At 43.5% G+C, this 23,313-nt stretch overlaps 1 protein-coding gene across 1 annotated transcript in view; it reads right to left on the bottom strand.

The window, feature by feature from the left end:
• LOC139231302 (uncharacterized) overlaps nucleotides 1–23,313 on the bottom strand; it is a 209,311-nt gene that overhangs the window by 48,151 nt on the left and 137,847 nt on the right. The window contains exon 7 of the mRNA XM_070862502.1: nucleotides 21,433–21,585. Coding sequence (XP_070718603.1) covers nucleotides 21,433–21,585 — 153 coding nt within the window. The remainder of the gene's footprint in view (nucleotides 1–21,432; nucleotides 21,586–23,313) is intronic.

Below are 23,313 nucleotides of genomic sequence, written 5' to 3'. Positions count from 1 at the left end.
CTTTATTGTAAACAAATAGCTTGTGATGACTAATAACAACCAATTCAGAATAAAGTAAAATTGAATTTTTAAATAATTTGGGGCCGAAATTACACACCGCCGGAAACACGGCGCACCTACCCTTTTTCAGCTGTTTTTACTGGCATGGTGGATGCGGTGGCCTCTTGACTGAAATTCTGCTCTTTGGCTTTTTTTTTCCAGTGGCCCGGAAGTCGGTCATAATGAAGGCGGAAGTGTGGCAGAGAGTGGAAGTTTGCACACTAGAGTGGCGGAAGTTGTGGGCGCGCGGACTATCTGCCGCTGTCACTCATCAGTGTAGTGCTAATAACGTCATCGTGCTGACATGTATCATGCCCCTCCCCTTAAAGGGGAGAGCCGCTGTGATTCTTTAAGTTACGTCCACTGGACCACTAGGGAGGGTTTCGGCCGGGCCAGTGGCCTGGCACCCAGGAGGGGGTGCCACGCAGACGGTTGGGGGCCCGGCTGAACCTGGGGCATAATTGTCGGCCTGACATGGCAGTCGGCCAACAAAAAAAAAAAGATGGCGACCGCAGCAGTAGGCCCTCCCCTTTAATGGCAGCCGGACCACCATTTTAGAAGCACTCCAAACACAATGCATCGACAGAAAAAGCTGTCGGTGGCACCAAGCGGTGGTAGCAAGATTTTCTTGATAGAAATTCACCTTCGGGGGGTGGGGGGGCACATTGGCGATGCGCGCTCTGATGATCCGCAGCAGTGGAGTGGTAGTGGGGGGAGCGGATCACTACCGGGGTACCGCAGGAATGGAATTTTCAAAATGGCGGCCATTCGACTAAAAATCGGTAGCCATTCCACTCCGCAGTGTGGTTGCCAATTTCCAGCGGTAACATGCCTTAAGCGAATGGGCAATTTCGGCTGCTTTGTTTTTAAATCTGCATTTCCCCATAATTTTTTGTATCGATTAAAAGTAAGCTAATTATTCAAAATGCTCTTTTAAGATACATTTTAAATGTGACCCAGATCATAGGTTTGACTCATGGTTTACATTGAATTATTTGATCTGAAGTCAGGGTTGGCAGCTGGTGCAACAATTGAGCTCAAGGTCCTAGGCTAGGGAGAGGGAAAACTCAGTCAAGCCACCTGCTTCTGAGGTCAGTCTAATAATTTGGGCAGGAAAATTTGTATGTGTGGATGTTGGATGAGAGCTTAGCTATGCTTAGCTATGATGCCTGTCAGAGTCAAATAGCCTATGGCTTACACCGTTGAGGCCTATACATAAATAATGGTCAGGAACATAGGAAAGGAGTAGGCCATTTAGTCCCTCGAGTCGGTTCCGCCTTTCAATGCGATCATGGCTGATCTGCAACCTAACTCCATAAATCCGCCTTTGGTCCATATCCCTTAATACTTTTGGTTAACAAAAATCTATCAATCTCAGATTTAAAATTAACAATTGATCTAGCACAATTGCCATTTGCAGAAGAGAGTTCCAAACTTCTACCACCCTTTGTGTGTAGAAGTGTCTCTTAATTTCACTCCTGAAAGGTCTGACTCTAAATTTTAGACTATGAATCCGAGAGCTAGACTCCCTAACCAGCGGAAATAGTTTCTATCTAACCTATGCGTTCTCTTTAATATCTTGAAAACTTTGATCAAATCACCCTAAAGTGTCTAAATTCTAGGGAATACAAGCCTAATTTGTATAATCTCACCTCGTAATTTAACCCTTAGAGTCTGGGTATCATTCTGGTAAACCTACGCTGCACGTCCTCCAAGGCCAATATACCCTGCCGAAGGTGTGGTGTCCAGAATTGCTCACAGTTATCCAGATGTGGTTTAACCAGGGATTTGTATAGCTGCAGCATAACTTCTACTCCTTGTATTCTAGTCCTCTAGTTATAAAGGCTTGCATTCCATTAGCCGTTTGATTATTTTCTGTACCTGTTCAGGACATTTTAATGATCTCTGTACCTGGACCCCCAAGTCTTTTTGGACCTCCATTATGTTTAGCTTTTCACCATTTAGAAAGTACCCTGCTCTATCCTTTTTAAGTCCAAAGTGGATGACCTCACAATTACCTACATTGAAATCCATTTGCCACAGTTTTGCCCATTGTCTTAATCTATTGATATACCTTTGTAATTTTATGCTTTCATCGACACTGCCGCCTATCTTGGTGTCATCGGCAAATTTGGATATGTGGCTTTCTATGCCATCATCTAAGTTGTTAATAAATAATGTCAATAGTTGAGGCCCCAACACAGACCATGCGGAATACCACTAGTCACATCCTGCCAATTAGAGTAGCTGCCCATTAACCCTACTCTTTGGGCTAGAATTTTCAGTGCTTCACCGCCCGGTTTCTTGGCGGTATTGGCTGTTATGAGAACCGGGTCGGCGAAAAATTCCCCAACTGAGTTACACCGGCTGTTTCGAAATACCGCTGGGGAGCGGACCGCCGGCATGCACTATCCATAAATCGCCATGGTGCGATTTTTGGCTCAGCAGTGACCCGTAGGTGAGTATTTTAAAAAACTCCCACGAGAATCAGCGGAGCTGGGCGGTAGGTGAGTAGCCCTGCAAGAAAAAGGTAAGTAATTGTTTTTTTACTAATTATTTTAAAACTCTCTTGTAGTGATTTAAGTGAAAAGGGCCATGAGAATATTTTTATGATTTTTTTATTTGATGTTTTTTGAAAAAATATTTTTTGCGTTTTTCTCCTCCTCGGCCCAACCTGCAGCCTCAGTGTAAATGTTTAGTAAATTTATTCATTATCGCCCATTTTCTTTAAGAACCGCCCTATCGGCCCAAGATTCCATTTTTTTGACGAGAATTGGAGTGCAATGCCCATTTTTTTCGCTGAGCAGATTTTTTTCTTTTTGGGGGGAATTTTTTGCTGGCGATAAACTTGGGAATCTTAGCGGTCTTTTGGGTGGCAATCGGACACTGGCGGGTTGTTTGGAAATTCTAGCCCATAGTCTCCTGCTGCTCAGCCAATTTCCTAACCAGTCATTAATTTGCTTTCAATGCCCTGGGCTTCTATCTTAGTTAACAGTCTCTTATGTGGGACTTTATCAAATGCCTTCTGGAAACCCATATAAACAAACATTCATAGACATTCCCCACTACTTTAGTCACCTCTGCAAAAAATGCAGCACATCTGGAAAGCAGTGACAGGATCGGTCCAAGTCAGCATGGATTTATGAAAGGGAAATCATGCTTGCCAAATCTTCCAGAGTTTTTTGAGGATGTGACTAGTAGAGTGGATAAGGGACAACCAGTGGAGGTGGTGTATTTGGACTTTCAAAAGGCTTTTGACAAGGTCCCACACAAGATATTAGTGTGCAAAATTAAGGCACATGGTATTGGGGGTAATGTATTGACGTGGATAGAGAAATGGTTGGCAGACAGGAAACAAAGGGCCCAAGTTTCCACATGATTTGCGCCTGATTTTTAGGAGCAACTGGTGGAGAACGGACTATCTTAGAAATCGCAATTCTCCACATTTTTTTTTCTGCAGTTCTAGTCAGATTGAACAGTTCTACTTTAGAACAGAATTTTTTCTTCAAAAGGGTGTGTGTCCGGCCACTGAAGCCTGATTTCAAAGTTTCCACAGTGAAAACGTACTCCAAACTAACTTAGAATGGAGCAAGTGAAGATTTTTGTAGAACTGAAAAACCTGTTCTACACATTAAAAAATCAGGCGCAGGTTACAAATTAGGCGTCCAGAACGAGGTGGGGGGAGGGGGGGGGGAAGGGAAGTCATTAAATTCGACAATAAATCCTTATTTATACTTCTACAAATATTATACAAGTAAATCCAACCTGAATAAATATTTATAAGCAAAGAAAAGATTAAATAAAGCATCTTCCTACCTGTGTGAAAGTGCTTCAGTCAGCTCAGCGATGTTCCCGCGAACGGGAGGGAGGGGAGGGGCAGGCAGTAACGAGGCAGCAAGCAGCCTTCCACTTGAGGTGGAAGCCTTAGTTAGCTCAGCGATGTTCCCGCGAACGGGAGGGAGGGAGGGGAGGGGCAGGCAGTAACGAGGCAGCAAGCAGCCTTCCACTTGAGGTGGAAGCCTTAGTCAGCTCAGCGATGTTCCCGCGAACGTGAGGGAGGGGAGGGAGGGGCAGGCAGGCAGTAACGAGGCAGCAGGCAGCCTTCCACTTGAGGTGGAAGCCTTAGTCAGCTCAGCGATGTTCCCGTGAACGGGAGGGAAGGGAGAGGCAGGCAGGCAGCCAAAGATACAGCAGCAGGCTTCGAGCTGTGAGGGGGACTGAGGCCATTTGGACAGGGAGAGGCAGCCACATCGACAGTTTTATATTTACATTTGCAGAATGGGTGCTGCATTGTCAACACCACATATTATGCAATGGTTCGCCATCAATTCACTGCATAGGAGAGAATTGATTAGAGCTCACCGCAACAGGAACGTCGTAGCCCGTAGGTTGATGGGCAGGAGACCTTACCCACGTCGACAATATCGAACCAGGCGCTCGTACCTGGACATGAGCGAGGCTGATTGTGTGAAAAGGCTGCGTTTTCGCAGAAGTTGTCACTGAGTTGTGTTAATGGAACATGAAACAGTTTTAATGAAAAAATATTTTATTGAAAAGTTAACGTCACTCTAATAAAATATTTGTTGTATCAAACTATACTTTTTAATATGACTCTTGAAGATCACTTAAAAACTTTAAGATCACTTATTAACTTGTAAAGTTACAAAAGTTACAAAACACTTTCTATGTGAAAAATTTTACATTCTAAGATCACTTAAACTTCAAGATCACTTTTTAGATGCAAAATTAAATAATTTACAGAATGTGTGAGCATTTACACTATAAGATCACTTGAAAACCCTGAGATCACTTATAAGTTGTAAAGTTACAAAACTTACAAAACAATTTTAATTTGAAAAATCTTACACTCTGAAGAACACTTTTAAACTTCAGGATCACTTTTTAGGTGCAAAATTAAATAAGATACAAAAAAATGTGAGAGCATTTACACTATAAGATCACTTAAAAACCATAAGATCCCTTATAAGTTGTAACGTAACAAAACTTACAAAACAATTTCAATTTGAAAAACGCTACTACAGCTACATCAAGAACAAGAACAAAAGCAGCAAAGAAAGGCTGCAACAATCTCTCATCCACATCTCAGTGAACATTCACTTCCTCATGGAGGTGTCATTTGATTGGCTGGGCTGTGTGCCCTTATTGCAGCAGCTACCTCAACCAGGCCCTCCCTGACGGCCTGTGCCGACACTTGCATGCCCTCCCTGATGGCCTGTGCCGACGATTGCACTCCCTCGGACATTCCCTCCCTAAATTCCCGTGTCATTACTGCTATTTCTCCCGTCAGGCCCGTCAACTCTTCACCTACTGCATTGACGCCACCGATGAGTGATCGGGTAAGCTCATTGGTCTCCATAGCCAATGCCACAACCTGAGCCGCATCTGTTGCACGCTGCATCTCAGGAGAGCGTGTCTCCAATCTCCTTCTCTGCCTGGGTCTGCCTCGTGGCACCAATACACTGGGAGGCGCGGGCACGGACGGTGGGATGCTCGGTGTTGCAAGCGGCACCACTGCACAGGGAGGCGCAGGCTGGGACTGTGGGACGCTCTGTGTTCCAGACAGCTGAACTGGAGGGAGAGGCTCGGGCTGGAATGGTGGGATGCTCTGTGTTGCAGACAGCAGAACTAGAGGGAGAGGCTCAGGCTGGAACGGTAGGACGCTCGGTGTTCCAGACGACAGCACTCGAGTGCGAGCCGTGGGCTGGGATGTTGGACGAGTGGGTGTAAACTGCTCGATGATATCAGCAGCAACACTGGGACCCGAAGCGTCGGAATCGAAACCATAGTAGGTGGAAGCAGAACCTATGCGAGAGGGAGGCACAGGCTGGGACGGTAGTGCACTGACTGTAGAAAGCTGCATTATACCAGCAGCACCACTGGGACCCGCAACATCGGAAGCGAAACCATGGATGGTGGGACCAAGACCTATGATGTTGAAACTCTGATGCCCCTTGATGGGGGCTCATAAACATTAAATTGGAAGCTCTCCCCTGCAGACATTTCAGTCATTGCTGCCATCATCCAGTCTGGATCGTCCGCAGCTGGTTGTACTGGTTCTTGTTCTATACCCTCAGGATCCTCAGGGTTGGCAGCAGCAGCATCGTCATCATCATCATCATCATGTTCTGCAAAATACATCAGAACAGTCAAATGCTTAACAGCAAGGGAGGGGGCCGGGTGGGTGGCATGAATACTCTCACACATAGCAGGCCAGGCAGCAGGTTGATTTAAAGGGCCATGATGCATTTTCAGGACTTACCCTCTTCCTCGCGTGCGGGCCCAGCTTGTGCTGTACCAATTGCTTTACTCCATGTCCGACTCATCATAGCAGCTACCCTTTGTTCCAAGGGTGTCAGTGGATGCACATTGGGCACTCCTCCTCCTGTTCGAGTTGCTTCCCTTTTGTTGTGGGCCAATTTCTTCTGCAAAGAGTAAAATATAACTTTTTACAGAGTGTGTCAGTCTGCAAGGTGGGACATACAGATAGCCAGGTTACAATTACGATTAAATTAAAAATGGGAAATACTACTTACACTAACTACTTGACCAAGGTCGTGCCATTTCTTTTTACACTGACTTCCAGATCTCCTAGTATGCACCACTGCGCAGTAATCTTCTGCAACTTGGTTCCAGCGTTTCTTCATTTCTTTTGGTGGTACTTTTATGCGACCTCTGTTGCTGGTATCTAGCTCCTGCCATCTCTGCTCAATTATATTCACTAATATCTCAACTTCCTCATGTGAGAAATTCTTTTTTCTTGGTAGACATTGATCCATTGCAAAGTTGAATTGGCACTTTTTTTTCTCCAAACACAGTCCTTAATTTGCAGGCACCGGTTCTGCAAGTTTAGCAGTGAAAAGCTGAACTCACTGATTTCAGCAGGTGATTTCTTCAGCAGTGCTGCTAAAAGCACTCCCTCACACACAGAAATATCAATAAAATTAAAATACAAGCCTTTTCAGGGGTCCAAGAACAAATCTTCACGTTTTCTGCAGCACTTTCTAAAATGGCCGAGTGCCAATGTTTTTTTCACACTGCGTGTGCGCGAACGCTCCAACGCGCACGCGCAGCGTTGCCGGCAGGAAAAAAAACTAATTTAAATAGTACCCGCCCCCTCCCACTTACAAAATCAGCACGAGTGAAGGCTCCGCCCCCCTGGGCGCCGCGCCAGGCAGACAAGGAGCTGCAGAATGCCCCAGAATCGCGAGTTTTTTTTTAGGCGCCGTTTTAGGTGTGAAAAACGGGTGCCCAGCTCGGAGGGGCGCCCGTTTTTTATCGTGTGGAAACTTGGGCCCAAAGAGTGGAAATAAACGGGTCATTTTCAGAATGGCAGACAGTGATTAGTAGGGCGCTGTAGGGTTCAGTGCTGGGACCCTAGCTATTTACAATATACATGAATGATTTAGATGAAGGAATTGAATGTAATATCTCCAAGTTTGCAGATGACATGAAGCTGGGTGGCAGTGCGAGCTGTGAGGAGGATGCTAAGAGGCTGCAGAGGAACTTGGACAGGAATGGGCAAATGCATGGCAGATGCAATATAATGTGGATAAATGTGAGGTTATCCACTTTGGTGGCAAAAACAGGAAGGCAGATTATTATCTGAATGGTGACAGATTAGTAAAAGGGGAGGTGTAAAGTGGCCTGGGTGTCATGGTACATCAGTCATTGAAGGTAGGCATGCAAGTACAGCAGGCAGTAAAGAAAGCAAATGGCATGCTGGCCTTCAAAGCGAGGGATTTGAGTATAGGAGCAGGGAGGTCTTACTGCAGTTGTACAAGTCCTTGGTGAGACCACACCTTGAGTATTATATGCAGTTGTGGTCTCCTAATCTGAGGAAGGACGTGCTTGCTATTGAGGGAGAGCAGCGAAGGTTCGCCAGACTGATTCCCAGGATGGCAGGACTGACATATGAGGAAAGACTGGATCGGCTGGGCTTATACTCACTGGAATTTAGAAGAATGAGAGGGGATCTCATGGAAACATAAAATTCTGACGGGACTGGACAGGTTAGATGCAGGTAGAATGTTCCCGATGTTGGGGAAGTCCAGAACCAGGGGTCACAGTTTAAAGATAAGGGGTAAGCCATATAGGACCGAGATGAGGAGAAACGTTTTCACCCAGAGAGTTACGAACCTGTGGAATTCTCTGCCACATAAAGTTGTTGAGTCCAGTTCGTTGGACATATTCAAAAGGGAGTTAGATGTGGCCCTTATGGCTAAAGGGATTAGCGGGTATGGAGGGAAGGCAGGGGTGGGGTACTGAGGTTGCATGTTCAGCCATGATCATATTGAATGGCAGTGCAAGCTCAAAGGGCCGAATAGCCTGCTCCTGCTCCTAATTTCTATGTTTCTATGTTTCTATGTAATCAGGTTTGTCAGGCATATTGCTACCTTTCACAAATCCATACCGGCTCTCTCTGATCAGCTGAAAATTTTCAAAGTGTTCAGTCACCCTATCCTTAATTATAAACTATAGCAATTTCCCAACAACAAATGTTAAGCTAACTGGTCTATAATTGCCTGGTTTCACTCTCTGGCCATTCTAAATTAGCGGAGTGACATGCACAATATCCCAATATTCCAAACTAAAGGGATGGTTCCTAAATCGAAGGAACTTTGGAATATAGTTAGGGCATAGTAAGGGCATCAGCAATGTGCTCACCTACTTCCTTTAAAACCCTGGGATGGAAACCATCTGGTCCTGGGGATTTGTCACTCTATAGTGCCATTATTTTCTTCATTACTGCTATTTTTCTTACTTTAATTTTATTGAGTCCCTGTCCCTGATTCAATATTAGTTCCCTTGGGATTTCTGGCATGCTAGCCTTTTCCTCTACAGTAAATACTGACGCAAAGTAATTATTCAACATGCCCGCCATTTCCTTATTATCATTGACAATATCATTGATATCAGTTTTCAAAGGGCCAACATTGCTCCTATCTTTTTCCTAATACAATTGTAAAACTTCTTTTATTGATTTTGATATCCCTTGCAAGTTTTTTTCATACTCCATTTTTGTAGATCTTACTATATGTTTTGTCACCCTTTGCTGTTCTTTGTATCTTTCACATTCACCAGGATCTGTGCTATCTTTTGCCTTTTTGTATGCTTTTTCTCTTAGTTTTATGCTGTCTCTTATCTCTTTAGTCGTCCATGGCTGTTTTTTTGGCAAATAGAGTTCTTGACCCTCAGGGGTATAAACTGGTTCTGTATCACTTTAAATTATTTTTTGAACATCTTCCACTGATCTTCTGTCATTTTACCCATTAAGAGATTTGGCCAGTTTACTGTGGACAGTCTCTGTCTCATGTCGTTGAATCTAGAATCTTAGTAGATGTTTTGCATTTCTCCCTTTAAAACACTATGTTGAACTCGATCATGTTATGATCACTATTAGATGAATGTTCACGCACTGTTGGGCTGTTAACTAAATCATTACTCATTATGAAATCTAATATGGCATGCTCCCTTGTTGGCTCTAGGACATATTGTTGTAGAAAACTATCCCGACACACTCAAGAAATTCATTACCTTTCTGACAGGTGCTAGTCTGCTTATCCCAATCTATATAAAAGTTTAAATCCCCCATTAAAACCACTCTGCCTTTTCTACACACTTGTTTAATCTCTGCATTTATACAATCTAGCACTTCACACTACCAGGGGGCCTATACACAACTCCCACGACAGTCTTAAACCCTTTCCTATTTCTTAATTCTACCCATAAAGTGAGCCTTCCCTCAGCTCCTCCACTGCCATAACACATAACTACTCCAAATCTCCTTGCATGCTTCCCAAATTATACCCTCCATGCACTCCAATTTGCCTAAAACTCAGCCACATGTATCCTATCCTGCACTCATCGCTGACCGACACTGGATTCTGGCTCCGCATTGCATTCAATTCAAGATTCTTTTCCTAAGAACATAAGAAATAGGAGCTGGTGTAGGCCATCTGGCCCCTCGAGCCTGCTCTGCCATTCAATAAGATCATGGCTGATCTGATCTTGGCCTCAATTCCACTTCCCTGCCCTCTCCCCATAACCCTCAACTCCCTTATCCTTCAAAAATCTACCTATCTCCACTTTAAATATATCCAGTGACCCAGCCTCCACTGCTCTCTGGGGTAGAGAATTCCAAAGATTCACGATCCTCAGAGAGAAGAAATTCTTCCTCATTTCTGTTTTAAATGGGCGACCCCTTATTCTGAGACTATGACCCCTAGGTCTAGATTCCCCCATGAGAGAAACATCCTCTCTGCAGCTATCCTATCAAGCCCTCTCAGAATATTATACGTTTCAGAAAGATCATCTCTCAGTCTTCTAAACTCCAATGAGTATAGGCCCAACCTGCACAACCTTTCTTCATATGACAACCCCTTCATCTCAAGAATCAACCTGTGAACCTTCTCTGAACTGCCTCCAATGCAAATCGATCCCTCATTAAATAAGGAGACCAAGGGGTAGAAATTGCCCTCTGCCCGAAACGGGGCGCACGATCCCGTTTCAATGGTTTTTACCACAACTGTGGTTGAAGTCGTCTCTTGAATAAAATTCCTCTCTTTGTTGTTTTTTTTAATTCGGATCCAGAAGTCGCTCTTAATGGGGGCGGTGCCAGTTTACCTTTCGTTATATCCTCTCTTATTATTGAAGTAATTTCATCCTTAATTACTGTTGTGTAGGCATGCCTGTTCACTGTGTGATGTCTGTAACACTGGCATGCAACATTGAATGTACCCTTGTACTGTACACACCTTACTGGTACACTAGAGGGTGCTGTTGCTGGAGACTTAGGGGTTGCCTGCACACGGCAGGTAACCCAGTATAAAAAGGAACACACAGCTTGTTGTCATCACTCAGGAGCTGCTAATAAAGGACTACAGGTCTGCACAGTTTAAGTACCATACCCTGCCTTGTGGAGTCATTACTAAAGGTGCCTACATACACTACAACTGGCAACAGGAATACAGGATCACGAACTACACGCTCAGCATGTCTAACCTCAGCAACTTTCAGAAGGGGAAGATTGGGATGCTTTTGTGGAAAGATTGGAACACTTCTTTATAGCCACCGACCTGGACGGGGACACACCGGCCACACTACCGAACAAACGTAGGGCCATCCTGCTTAGCAGTTGTGGGCCCACCATCTATGGTCTCGTCAGGGACTTACTAGCCCCGGAGAAGACAACCACCAAGAGCTATGAGGAACTTATAACAATCATACAGGAACAACTAAAACCGAAAGAAAGCATCCTCACAGCCAGGCACCGGTTCTACACTTACCGGCGACCTGAGGGCCAAGAAATTGCCAAATATGCTGCACACTTAAGAAGACTAGCTGCACCATGTGAGTTTAGCGACCACCTTAATGAAGCACTAAGGGACATATTTGTCATCAGAATCGGCCACGAAGGCCTCCTATACAAATTGCTCTCGGCTGACATCACGGTCACCCTGCAGAAAGCAATTCAAGTGAGCCAGGCCTACATGGTTTCGGCCAGCGACTCCAGGCGAATACTGACCCAGGACTCTAAACCGGCGAGCGCAGTGCACTGCATGGGCACTTCTAAAGGCAGAAATGCTGCCCCGAGTCCCGCAACCCTGAGTCCGCCACATGGGGCAAATCGGACAGCCCCGTGCTGGCGCTGTGGAGGAAACCACAGGGCCCACCAGTGCCACTACAAAGACTATGCATGCAAAGGCTGCAAAGACAAAGGGCACCTTCAGAGAATGTGCAGAAAAGGCTGTACTCACTGTGTCTCTGATGAGTTGGCTAATCCCCGGGGCTCCGACACAGATGAAGATGAAGCTGCTCAAACCCTGGGAGAAGAGTATGGAATCTTTACCTGCTCCACCAGAAGTTCTCCGTGGATGATGGAAGTGGACATCGACGGGGTCCCAGTCTCCATGGAGATCGACACGGGGCGAGCCAGTCTGTGATGAGCCAAAAGACCTTTGAAAAAATTTGGAGGAATCCTGCCACTCGACCAAAACTGTCTCCTGTCCAGGCAAAGCTGCTCACCTATACCAAAGGTAAAATCCAAATCATTGGCAGTATAGATGTCCAGGTCTCCCAGGGCGGTGTGTTAAACAAACTCCCCCTGTGGATTGTAGACGGCGACAGTCCCACGCTGCTGGGCAGGAATTGGATGAATCGGGTCCACATCAGGCAAAGTGGTGCTGTGGAAGAAAAGAGCACCACAGCCTGCCGGCAGCAAAACCACAAAATGGCTGCAGCACCACAAGCATGTGGAAGAAAAGAGCACCACAGCCTGCCTGCAACAAGACCACAAAATGGCTGCATGTGCCACAAGCATGTGGAAGAGAAGAGCACCACAAAATGGCTGCAGCACCACAAGCAGCAGACCTGCATTCAAAATGGCCTCCTCCATGCCACGAGTCAACATGGAGGAGCATCATATGACATCGAGTGGCCAATTGGATTTGAAGGTTCCCTTGAAGGAGACTGGTAACCACAAAAATGTAAAGGGGAAGTTCCAACTATTTGAGTACACGGACTTTAAAGCTAAAGATGCAATTAAAGGGTGCAAGTATGAAAATGTATGCAATGTAACCATGAATTGTGATGCTGGTTTAACCAATGTGACTAATGAGATGAATGCAGGTGTCAGTAAGGTTAAGAACAAGTTTATTATGCTTAACAATAATTATAGAAATTGTGAAATGCCTAATGTAACCATGTCTGTTGAAACCAGAACACCCAAAAGTGATGCAAGTGCTAGAATGTATAATGCAGGCTCGACTATGTGTGATCAGAGCCAAGGTGTCATATATACCGGTCGGACACTGCCAAAGGACATTGGGTCCTACAGGGACCATGCTGATGCCAATGGAATCCCCCTGTGGGAGACCCCCAGGTCCAGCAGGCTACCTGACCATGTAGCCTGGACCTTTGGAACAAATGTGATGCCCCTTGCAGGACACACACACAGGCAGTGGGAGCAGACCCAGTACAGGGACAGTGGTCAATGGGCAGCCCAGCCACCACCAATGGCAACCTGCACCAGATCAGCCCTACAACCCCTGGCCATCTGGGCCAACACCAGAAGCATGAGGCCAATACCCTCCAGCTGCCCTGGCAAACCCTGGGATGACCTGACCCTCATCCTCATTGGTGGACAAGGAGCCCACCCAGTCTTGTGGCCCTGCCCACCACCCCACAACTACCCACATCACAGTGTATACACACCACCCACTGCTGCCGTGGCTACCTCTCCGAGGGATCCCACAACAGTGACACCCACTTGTTTTATGTGTGAGGGAGGGGAAACATACGAGTCCAGCCTCAAGCACAGGGGTCACACCTGGCAACCACACAACCCTCACCACAATCTCCCATAGCCCACCACTGATCACCTCCCCTGGTCATGACAACTAGGATACAAAACATGCTCAGGGGGGAATATTGTTGTGTAGGCATGCCTGTTCACTGTGTGATGTCTGTAACACTGGCATGCAACATTGAATGTACCCTTGTACTGTACACACTTTATTGGTACACTGGGTGCTGTTGCTGGAGACCCAGAGATTGCCTGCACATGGCAGGTAACCCAATATAAAAAGGAACACACAGCTTGTCGTCATTCAGGAGCTGCTAATAAAGGACTGCAGGTCTGCACAGTTTAAGTACCATACCCTGCCTTGTGGAGTCATTACTAAAGGTGCCTACATACACAACAATTACTAAGGCTATTCTTCGCTCTCTACCATTCTACCTACCTTTCTGGTGACCTTACAACTTGGTATATTTAGTTCCCAGTCCTAACCATTTTGTAGCCATATCTAAGTAATGGCTACCATATCATATCCTCCAAGTTGAATCTGCACTTGCAGTTCATTCCATGTATTCCTTATACTCTCTGCATTTGTATAAAGAACAGTTATTTGGGCCACACACCCTAGCCTGTCCTTCTGCTCTTATGTTTTACTCACATGTTTCTCACTTTATATCTTTTAATTTTCCCTTTACTTGTACCTGTAGTGCCTAAAGCACAATTTCTGACTGTTACTCTACTCTCTTCCTTTTCATTTGTTTTTGAACTATTATTTGTACTACAATTTCCACTTGAGCCCCCCCTGCCGTTTATTAGTTTAAAGTCCTTGTGACCACCCTATTTATTCTTTCCGCTAGGACCCCAGTCCTAGACCGGTTCAGGTGGAGTCCGTCTCAGTGTTACAGTTCCTTCCTGTTCCAATACTGGTGCAGTGCCCCATAAAATGGAACCCCTCTTTTCCACGCCACTCCTTCAGCCACATGTTCACCTCCCTAATCTTAACCCAGCTCCAGTTTGCACGTGGCTCAGTTAATAATCTAGAGATTATAACCCTTGAGGTCCTGTTCTTTAATGTAGTCCCTAGTTCCTGGTACTCCCCAAACAGGACCTCTTGCCTAATCTTCCCTATGTTGTTGGTCCCAACATGGACCACAACGGATGGATCCTCCCCTTCCCTCTCCAATATCCTTTCAAGCCGGTGTGAGATGTCCCTCACCCTGGCACCAGGTAGGCAGCATACCATGTGGGACTTTCGATCTTGCTTACAATCTTATAAACGATCCAAAGGGTCGTGGGAACTTATAGGTTTGAGCTGCTTTATGGGATATATTGCACTACAACTGATTCTAGCATTTGCAAGGCGCTGCAATGAACTGATTTCAACTTAGCTCCTTGTGACCATCCAAATGTATGTTTGGAAAATAAGACACATGCACAAAAATAATGTGGTGCCAGCTTTGAAAGTAAAATTGATTCAATAGTAAATTTTGAAAAGTTAAATCTGAGAATTGAGCTATAGACCACTTTAATCACAGAAATTATGGAATAAAAAAAATGAAACTACAACTTTGTAGGGTTTTTTATTTGGAACTGAGCTGTCACTGTAGTCCTGAAAGCTTTAGAGACGATTTCTGCAGGTTTCACAACATAGATAAATGAGTCTAATTGGTATTTATTAGTCAGGTTTTGAGCTGCAGTGACCTTCAAGAATCCATTAGTAAAGACCTTTATCGAACGTGAAGATTGATCTGTATGAGACAAACTGGCACCAAAATCATCCTTAAATGAGTGTTAAAGACCTTGAAAAAAGAAATACTAGGTCATAATCCAGCTACATTTATTTTTAAATCGTATGTTAGAAGACAGTGGCAACATTTTAACTTTGATTCCAAAAGATGAAATTATAATGATTATATATTTTTCTATTTTTCATTCAGATTTTCTCCTTGCCTAATTGTCTTTTAAATCTTTTTCCTAAGCTTATCATATGTCCTTTTGTCATTCTCTCCTTTATTGTTTATGTCCTTTCCTTATGCTTTTTCTTTAGATTCACTTTTACACTCACCTCTTTATTTTTCCATGACATCTCAATCTTGACTAGTTTGCTCTTATTTTTAGTGGAATATATTTCCCCTGAACTCCATTGAGCTTCCTTTTAAATATTGCTCACTGTTCTACTTCTTTGTCTGTCAATAGTTTCCTTCAGTTTATCTACCATAGCTCCATCCTTATTCACTTATAGTTGGCGTTTTTCTTAATTTGCCTTTTGTTATTTATTTGCCTTTGGAATGTTATTTCTTTTTATTTTCCTTGATATTTTGATTTTATATTTCCTCTTTGCCTTCCTAATTGTCTCTTTAACCTCTTTCCTAAGTCCTTTTGTCATCTCCTTTATTCCGTCATAGTTTTCTTTTCTAATGTATCACTTTGGTCTATCTCTTTCAATCATTATCTTGAAATATTGTGATCACTACTCCCTCGATGTTCTCACCCAGTTAATCCTTTTATCTTCTCCAGTTCATTTCCCCATTACTGAGACTAAAAGTGCATCCTCCCTTGTTGGGCCCCTTATATGTTGGGTCAGAAAGGAGGCTTGTACACACTGTAAAAACTCTATCCCTTTCTCCCCTTTCACTCCCTCTCCCTGCCAGTTTATTTTGGGGCAGTTGAAATCCCCTTTAATTATGATTCTATGCATTTTACTCATTTCATGTATTTGCCTTCATAGTTCTCCCTCCACTTCCTTTCCATTATTTGGTGCTCTGTCGTATGCCCCTAATAGTGTGACCGATCCCTTCTTGTCCTTTATATCAATCCATATGGATTCTGCGTCTTTCTCTTAGTTGGTTTCGTCATTTCTTGCTGTTATTTTTTCTGAGTAACACAGCCAACCCACCACCCATTCTTCTACTAACTCCTCATGCTTAATTGGTTATCTCCATGTGGCCTTAGCAGTTCCTCATTTGAAGTTTATTTACCTGCTTCTTCACATGTGATTTACATGTTGCCTATCTGTTTAGTTGTGATTTGTTTCTGCTTTATATTGGCATGCTGAGGTCAACTGCAAGAAATTTGCAAATATACAGAAATGATGTTGAATCGTCACATAGGAAAAATGATGTGGTAGGTATGGGGGACAAAGTGCATGCAAGATACAACATTTTTATGTTAACGTATCTCCTGTAGTGTTACTCACAGTGAATCTGAGGCTATGTTATTGGAAAGGGTACTGGGATGTGGATGTAGGGGATGAAATTCAGAACTTCAGTGAAATAATTGTATAAGAAATCTCCTCAGAGACTGTAAAATATGTGTGTTTAATTGGTTCCTGGAAAACAAATAACGTATTCCTTACTGCAGGTAAATAAATATATACCACGGTTAAATAAATTAATCTTAGCACTTAAATTCAAGGCAGAACTCTTTATTGTCCATTTTCTCAGTTGGTGCATTTTATAGTAACGCCATGAAATACAAATAAGATTAAACTAATTAATCTTTCCTTCTTTATCAAATATCTGTGGACTTGTACTGTTACTAAATTATTCTGCCTTAATCATGACTTTTATTCAGTACCTCTCTGCAAGATTAAACAATGTTAAAATTCAAAGTTGAAAGTTTAAAGTTCTATTTGTCACACATGGAACAGACTGTAAATCAGGAGTTCTCAACCGGGAGGTCCACCAAAAATAACGGCCCTGAATTTGTGGCCCCAATGGCGTGTATGAGGTGTGCACGCCCCCTTTAAGGGCCACGCAAATTCCGGGTTTAGGCATGCGAAGCGTATGCGCCTAAATCGGGAACTTGCGATCTGTCAAGAATCCTCTTGACAGATCATATGAATCTGAAAGTGAAAGGGCATTTGCAGGTGGAGAGTTGGGCTATTTGCCCAACTCCTGCCCAGCAAATGACCTTGAAATGTTGGTAGGAGGTTTAGAGGGGATTTGAGGGGAAATGTTTTCACCCAGAGGGTGGTAGAGGGCTGGAACTCACTGCCTGAAAGGATGGTAGAGGCAGAAACCCTCACCACATTTAAAAAATACTTAGATGTGCACTTGAAGTGCCGTAACCTACAGGGCTATGGCCAAAAGCTGGAAAGTGAGATTAGACTGGATAGCTCTTTGTCGGCTGGCGCAGACATGATCTGCCGAAATGGCCTCCTTCCGTGCTGTAAATTTCTATGATTCTATGAATCTAAACACTTATGACTGATAAAAGCAGGCATAAAGCCTGCTTTTGTCAGTGTAAAACTTTTAAAACACAGAATAATACATTTTTTTTCAATAATTTAAACATTTAAAATCCTATTAAATAAGGTAAGTTTATTTTTAGACCCTTTAAACTATGTAAATTTATTTTTCAAAAAATTAAATTTTTGTTTTAAATAATTAATTAAATTCCATTTTAATTAATTTTAAATATGTGATGTTTTAAAAAAATATATATCTTAATTGTTTATGTGTTTTGGGGGATATTCCCATTCATACTTATAGTGATTGGAATCACCATAAATATGAATGGGAATACCCCTACGTTGATAGGTTGGGCCAGCTCACATGATCCCAGTGATGTGTACGAAGCGCATATGCTGCTGGAATACATGGGTCTCTACGCAGGCCTTCGCATAGAGAGCCAGGACCAGAAGCCTCTGAAACACCGTGAACAACAGGTACTTTCGTATAAATTTTTGCGGTCGGAGGCATCCGCCTGCAGGAAGCCTCCGATCGCAGGTTCTGAGCCAATCAGATTCTACACAACATTTCGCCCCTCACACACTCTGATTGTTTGGAGGACCCACTCAGCCCCTCTTCCTATTGGTTTGGAACTCACGACAATTACTTGAGCAGTGTGAGCATGTGTGGCCGGTGCTGGCACAGCAGGTAAGAGGTCTGGATGGAGTGGGTTAATAAACCCCAGGGGTTCCAATTCCCAGGCTTGCGCTGGCTGGAAAGCGCAGTGTATGCGCCAAACTCTGGGAGCAACAGCAAGTGCCGGGAACTCTCAGGGAGCGTCTGTAAATGATGGAGAATTGGTGTCGGGTCAGGGAGCATCTATAAATGAAGGGAAATTGTGCCTAGGCAAGGCCAGCTTCCTATATCTTCCAGAGTCCCTTTCCTAGCCTTGGAAACCTAAACCTAAAACCTAACATCCTAATTGTAACCCCGCTACCTAACTCTGGTCCGCAACCATAAATTCCTAACCCGAAACACTAATGTAATCTCTAACCCCAACCCCTAACTGCGCCACCCTAACGTCCATCACCAATCCCTAAAATTATATATTTAATTGTATAAGTTTTCAAATCCCTCCATGGCCTCGGCCCTCCCTATCTCTGTAATCTCTTCCAGCCCCACAACCCTCTGAGATAACTGCGCTCCTCCATTTCTGGCCTGTTGAGCATTTCTGATTTTAATCACTCCACCATTGGTGGTTGTGACTACAGCTGCTTCGGCCTTGAGATCTGGAATTCCCTCCCTAAACCTCTCCACCTCTTTACCTCTCTTTCCTCCTTCAAGGCACTCCTTAAGGAGTGGGAAGATACAAAGATAGGTGGGAAAGCAAAGTGGAGGATGCAAAGAATCTGCAAAGGAATATAGATAGGTGAAGTGAGTGGGCAAAAATCTGGCAGATGGAGTATAATGTGGGACAATGTGAGGTTATCCACTTTGGTAGGAAAAATAAAAAAGCAAATTATTATTTAAATGAAGAGAGATTACAAAATGCTGTGGTACAGAGGGATCTGAGCGTCCTTATACCTGAAACACAAAAAGTTAGCATGCAGGTACAGCAAGTAATTAGGAAAGCAAATTGAATGTTGGCCTTTATTGCAAGGGGGATGGAGAAGGGAAGTCCTGCTGCAACTGAACAGGGCATTGGTGAGACCACACCTGGAGTACTGTGTACAGTTTTGGTCTCCTTATTTAAGGAAGGATATGCTTGCATTGGAGGCAGTTCAGAGAAGGTTCACTAGGTTGATTCCTGAGATAAAGGGGTTGTCTTATGAAGAAAGGTTGAGTAGGTTGCGTCTATACTCATTGGAGTTTAGAAGAATGAGAGGGGATCATATTGAAACATAAAATTCTGAAGGGGCTTGACAGGGTAGACGCAGAGAGGATGTTTCCCCTTGTGGGGGAATCTAGAACTGGGGGCATAATTTCAGAATAAGGGGTCTCCCATTTAAAACGGTAATGAGAATGAATTTCTTCTCCGAGGGTTGTGAATTTTTGGAATTCTCTTCCCCAGAGAGTTGTGGAGGCTGGTTCATTGAATATATTTAAGGTGGAGATAGACAGATTTTTGAATGATAAATGAGTCAAGGGTTATGGGGAACGGGCAGGGAAGTGGAGTTGAGGCCAAGATCAGATCAGCCATGATCTTACTAAATGGCGGAGCAGGCTCGAGGGGCCAAATGGCCTACTCCTGCTCCTATTTCTTATGTTCTTAAAACCTACCTCTTTGACCAAACTTTTGGTCATCTGTCCTAATATCTCCTTCTGTGGCTCGGTGTCAAATTTTATTTGATAACGCTCCTGTGAAGCGCCTTGGGACATTTTACTATTTTAAAGACGCTATTTAAATACGAGTTGTTGTTTTGTGTTACAGGGGGTCCGTGGAATTTTTATAACAAGAGTGGAGGGGAGGGGGGGGGCCTCAGAAACAAAAAGGTTGAGCACCCCTGCTGTAAATAAGCCCTTGAATATAGTAATATTATTTTGTTCAGAAAAAATACCCAAATGAAAAATTGAGAAGCTCATGTTTTACCTTGTTTTCATGTTTTATAGAAAAATCACACTGGGGTAATTTTCACCTTTCAATATCGGGGCGGCAATCCGCTGGAGTGGATCGCCTACATGTTGTTGTAACCACTCAATTTTCATCTCAATGCAACTGTGTATATATGTACATACAAATATATACATACATTCACACATACTGGTGCCTCTCCCATGCCATTACTCATGATATACTGCTGTTTAAGGACTCAAGTATTATCCTATGTAATACACAATGTATTACTCTATTTCGAAGGTGGAGCTATGTCCTTTGAAACCCGCAAAGTCTGATTATTATTAAATAGTCACAGGCTCAGGCCAGAGTTTAATTACTTTTGGCCAAGGAACATTGTATATAAAAACATAGTAGATTGGAAAGTGCTTGTAAATTGTCAGAAGTACCCACCATTAAGTGACTGACTTTATTTCTCTTTTTAAAAAATATAATTCTTCAGGTCCATCTATATTAGTGGATCTCCCACAGTGTTGCTTGTGGTAAATTGAATGATTTGCTGTTTTATTACAATACAGGTTGAACCTCCCTTATCCAGAACTCCCTTATCCAGAACCACTCCTCGTCCAGAACCATTCCCGGCCACCAGGTGCGCAGAACTCCGACATGAACAAATTGAAGTCCTTCCTCGCTTCCGACTCCCCCAATCGTTGGCCTGAGCCCACGATCCACTGCCCCCCCCATGATCTCTCTGACACACTCCCAGCCCCGATATCCCCTTTCTCAGAACCTGTACCATCCAATTTAACGTGACCACCCCTCGTCCCGAAAAGTCCCTTATCCAGAACAGGCCAAGTCCCGAGCGTTGCGAATAAGGGAGGTTGAACCTGTAGCAGCATTACACCATGGGATGCACAATGTATTCTGCTTGTAGTTGCATTTAATTAGCCTGTTTCATTTAGGCCACAAAGTCTAATTGCAATAACTAAACACAGCCCAAAGTTGCTCAGAATTTTAGGTTGCAACTGAGAAGCAATCAGCATTTTAAGATTATTTTTCATCTGCGAGAAAACGCGATTCATTTTACATATTGAATAATAAATAGATATTTTTAACTCCCCCCCTCCTTTACTGTAATATTACACCGAACTTAGTGACTGCAAACATAAAATATACTTTATATACTTACAGAACCCTTGTTTCTGGTCTGCATGGATGAAGATATTCACTGTACTTAAAATCAGAAACTGTGACATCCCTTGGATATAAACAAGTGATGATGAAACAGTTACGGGAATTTCCTGCAATATACAATTTCCTTAGCCTGGGAGAAAGGCTGGGAGTTATACCTGTCTAAGAGCACGATCGTATTCCTCACTGTCTCTTAGAAGGAAACCAGGATCCATCAGGGAAGCTTTTAGAAATAGATACCACATCAGTACATTGCCGATGAAGAAGGTGATATGGAAGCCCAATAGCCTGTTGAAGGAGATCGAGACAATCTGTGCAACAGAATAGACAGTAACTGAAGTCATTAGTGGCAGATTAATGAATTTGCCTTGAATATGTATGTAATCTAATACCTACTCTTTTGTGGAATTAAAAACATAAAACTGTTCAGATCATATTTTCCATATGTATTGCTAATTTAATCCATATAAGTTTTAACAAATGGGATTCTGGAGCAGGGAGAAAACAGGCGGGCTGTAAGATTTTAGGAGGACCTGGAAAAGCACTCCTGCTCCTTCTGGCCCCACAAAACTCTTCAAACCCCTCCTCCCCCTCCCCCAAAATGTACCTTTTGGGAGGGGCCTTTGGTCCCTTTAAGGGCTGCCTATTTTGGGAATTCTGGGCACCCATTTAAAGTTGATTCAGGCAGGCAAATGGGTGCACAAGGTCCTGACCAGATTTTCAACTACCAGCCACCTGGTTTCAGACAAGAAATGGATAGCTGGCAGTTGATTTCCAGCCCTGTTGTTGTTATCAGCCATGAACTCATTGAATGGCGGTGCAGGCTAGAAGGGCCGAATGGCCTACTCCTGCACCTATTTTCTATGTTTCTATCATGATTTCTGCAATGTCCTTGACATGGCTAGATCTCAATGTATTTGAAACTTTGATATTTCAATACTATTTACCTTATGCTTCAGTTTATTTTTTAAGTTTATAATTGAAGTATCTCAACATTTTCAGACTCTCCTCAAACCTTATTGTAGGAGAAAGAGTAAATATGATGCTGGCCCCACTAAGTATGAACGAATCAAACCTGAAATACCATGTCACTGCATGAATCAAAATGTCTTTTCTACATAGTATATATCATATTAGGGCATAGTATTAGCAAATTGTGCACCTGCCTCTTAATGTTTTACATATGTATTTATTTCCCGTCCATATTTTAATTGGATATCCTTGGCTCAGTGGTAGCATTCTTGCCTCTGAGGCATGGGTTCAAATCCCACTTCAGAGAATTAAGCACATAATCTAGGCTGACACCTCAGTGCATTGCTGAGGGAGGGTTGCACGATTGGAGGCACCGACTTTTAGATGTGACGTAAAACCAAGGTCTTGTCTGCCTTTCGGATGACTACACTTGATAAATATTTCAGTGGCTGTAAAGTGCTTTGGGGCACCCTGAAATCATGAAAGGCTTTATATAAATACAATTTACTTCTTCTTTCATCCTGAGTTTATTTCCCCCTCTTTAGGTTCCTTGACTCCACCCACAATCCTCAGCCAATTCGGCAGAATCTGACCTGCTGCAGGCTTCATCCTATGCTGCTTTTCAATTAGTAACAAAGAGGTGCTACAGGTCAAATTGGAGTGACATGTTGGCCCATTATCCCTCATTGTTGTGAGAAGTGTCAGACTCGATGCCTCACTCCAATGATCCAGTCAAATACAAGAACTGAGTGTGTGCAGAAGGGCCACACTAATATCATTCCTACCACTTTATGGGCCCAAGTTTCCACATGATTCGCGCCTGATTTTTAGGAGCAACTGGTGGAGAACGGACTATTTTAGAAATCGCAATTCTCCACATTTTTTTTTCTGCAGTTCTAGTCAGGTAGAACAGTTCTAGTTTAGAACAGAATTTTTTCTTCAAAAGGGGGCGTGTCCGGCCACTGACGCCTGATTTGAAAGTTTCCACAGTGAAAATGTACTCCAAACTAAAGTAGAATGGAGCCAGTGAAGATTTTTGTAGAACTGAAAAAACCTGTTCTACACAT

Source organism: Pristiophorus japonicus, chromosome 2 (genome assembly GCF_044704955.1).
Source record: "Pristiophorus japonicus isolate sPriJap1 chromosome 2, sPriJap1.hap1, whole genome shotgun sequence".
NCBI lineage: Eukaryota > Metazoa > Chordata > Chondrichthyes > Pristiophoridae > Pristiophorus > Pristiophorus japonicus.
The sequence above is the reverse complement of the archived record's forward strand: the minus strand, read 5'-3'. Positions and strand labels throughout refer to the sequence as shown.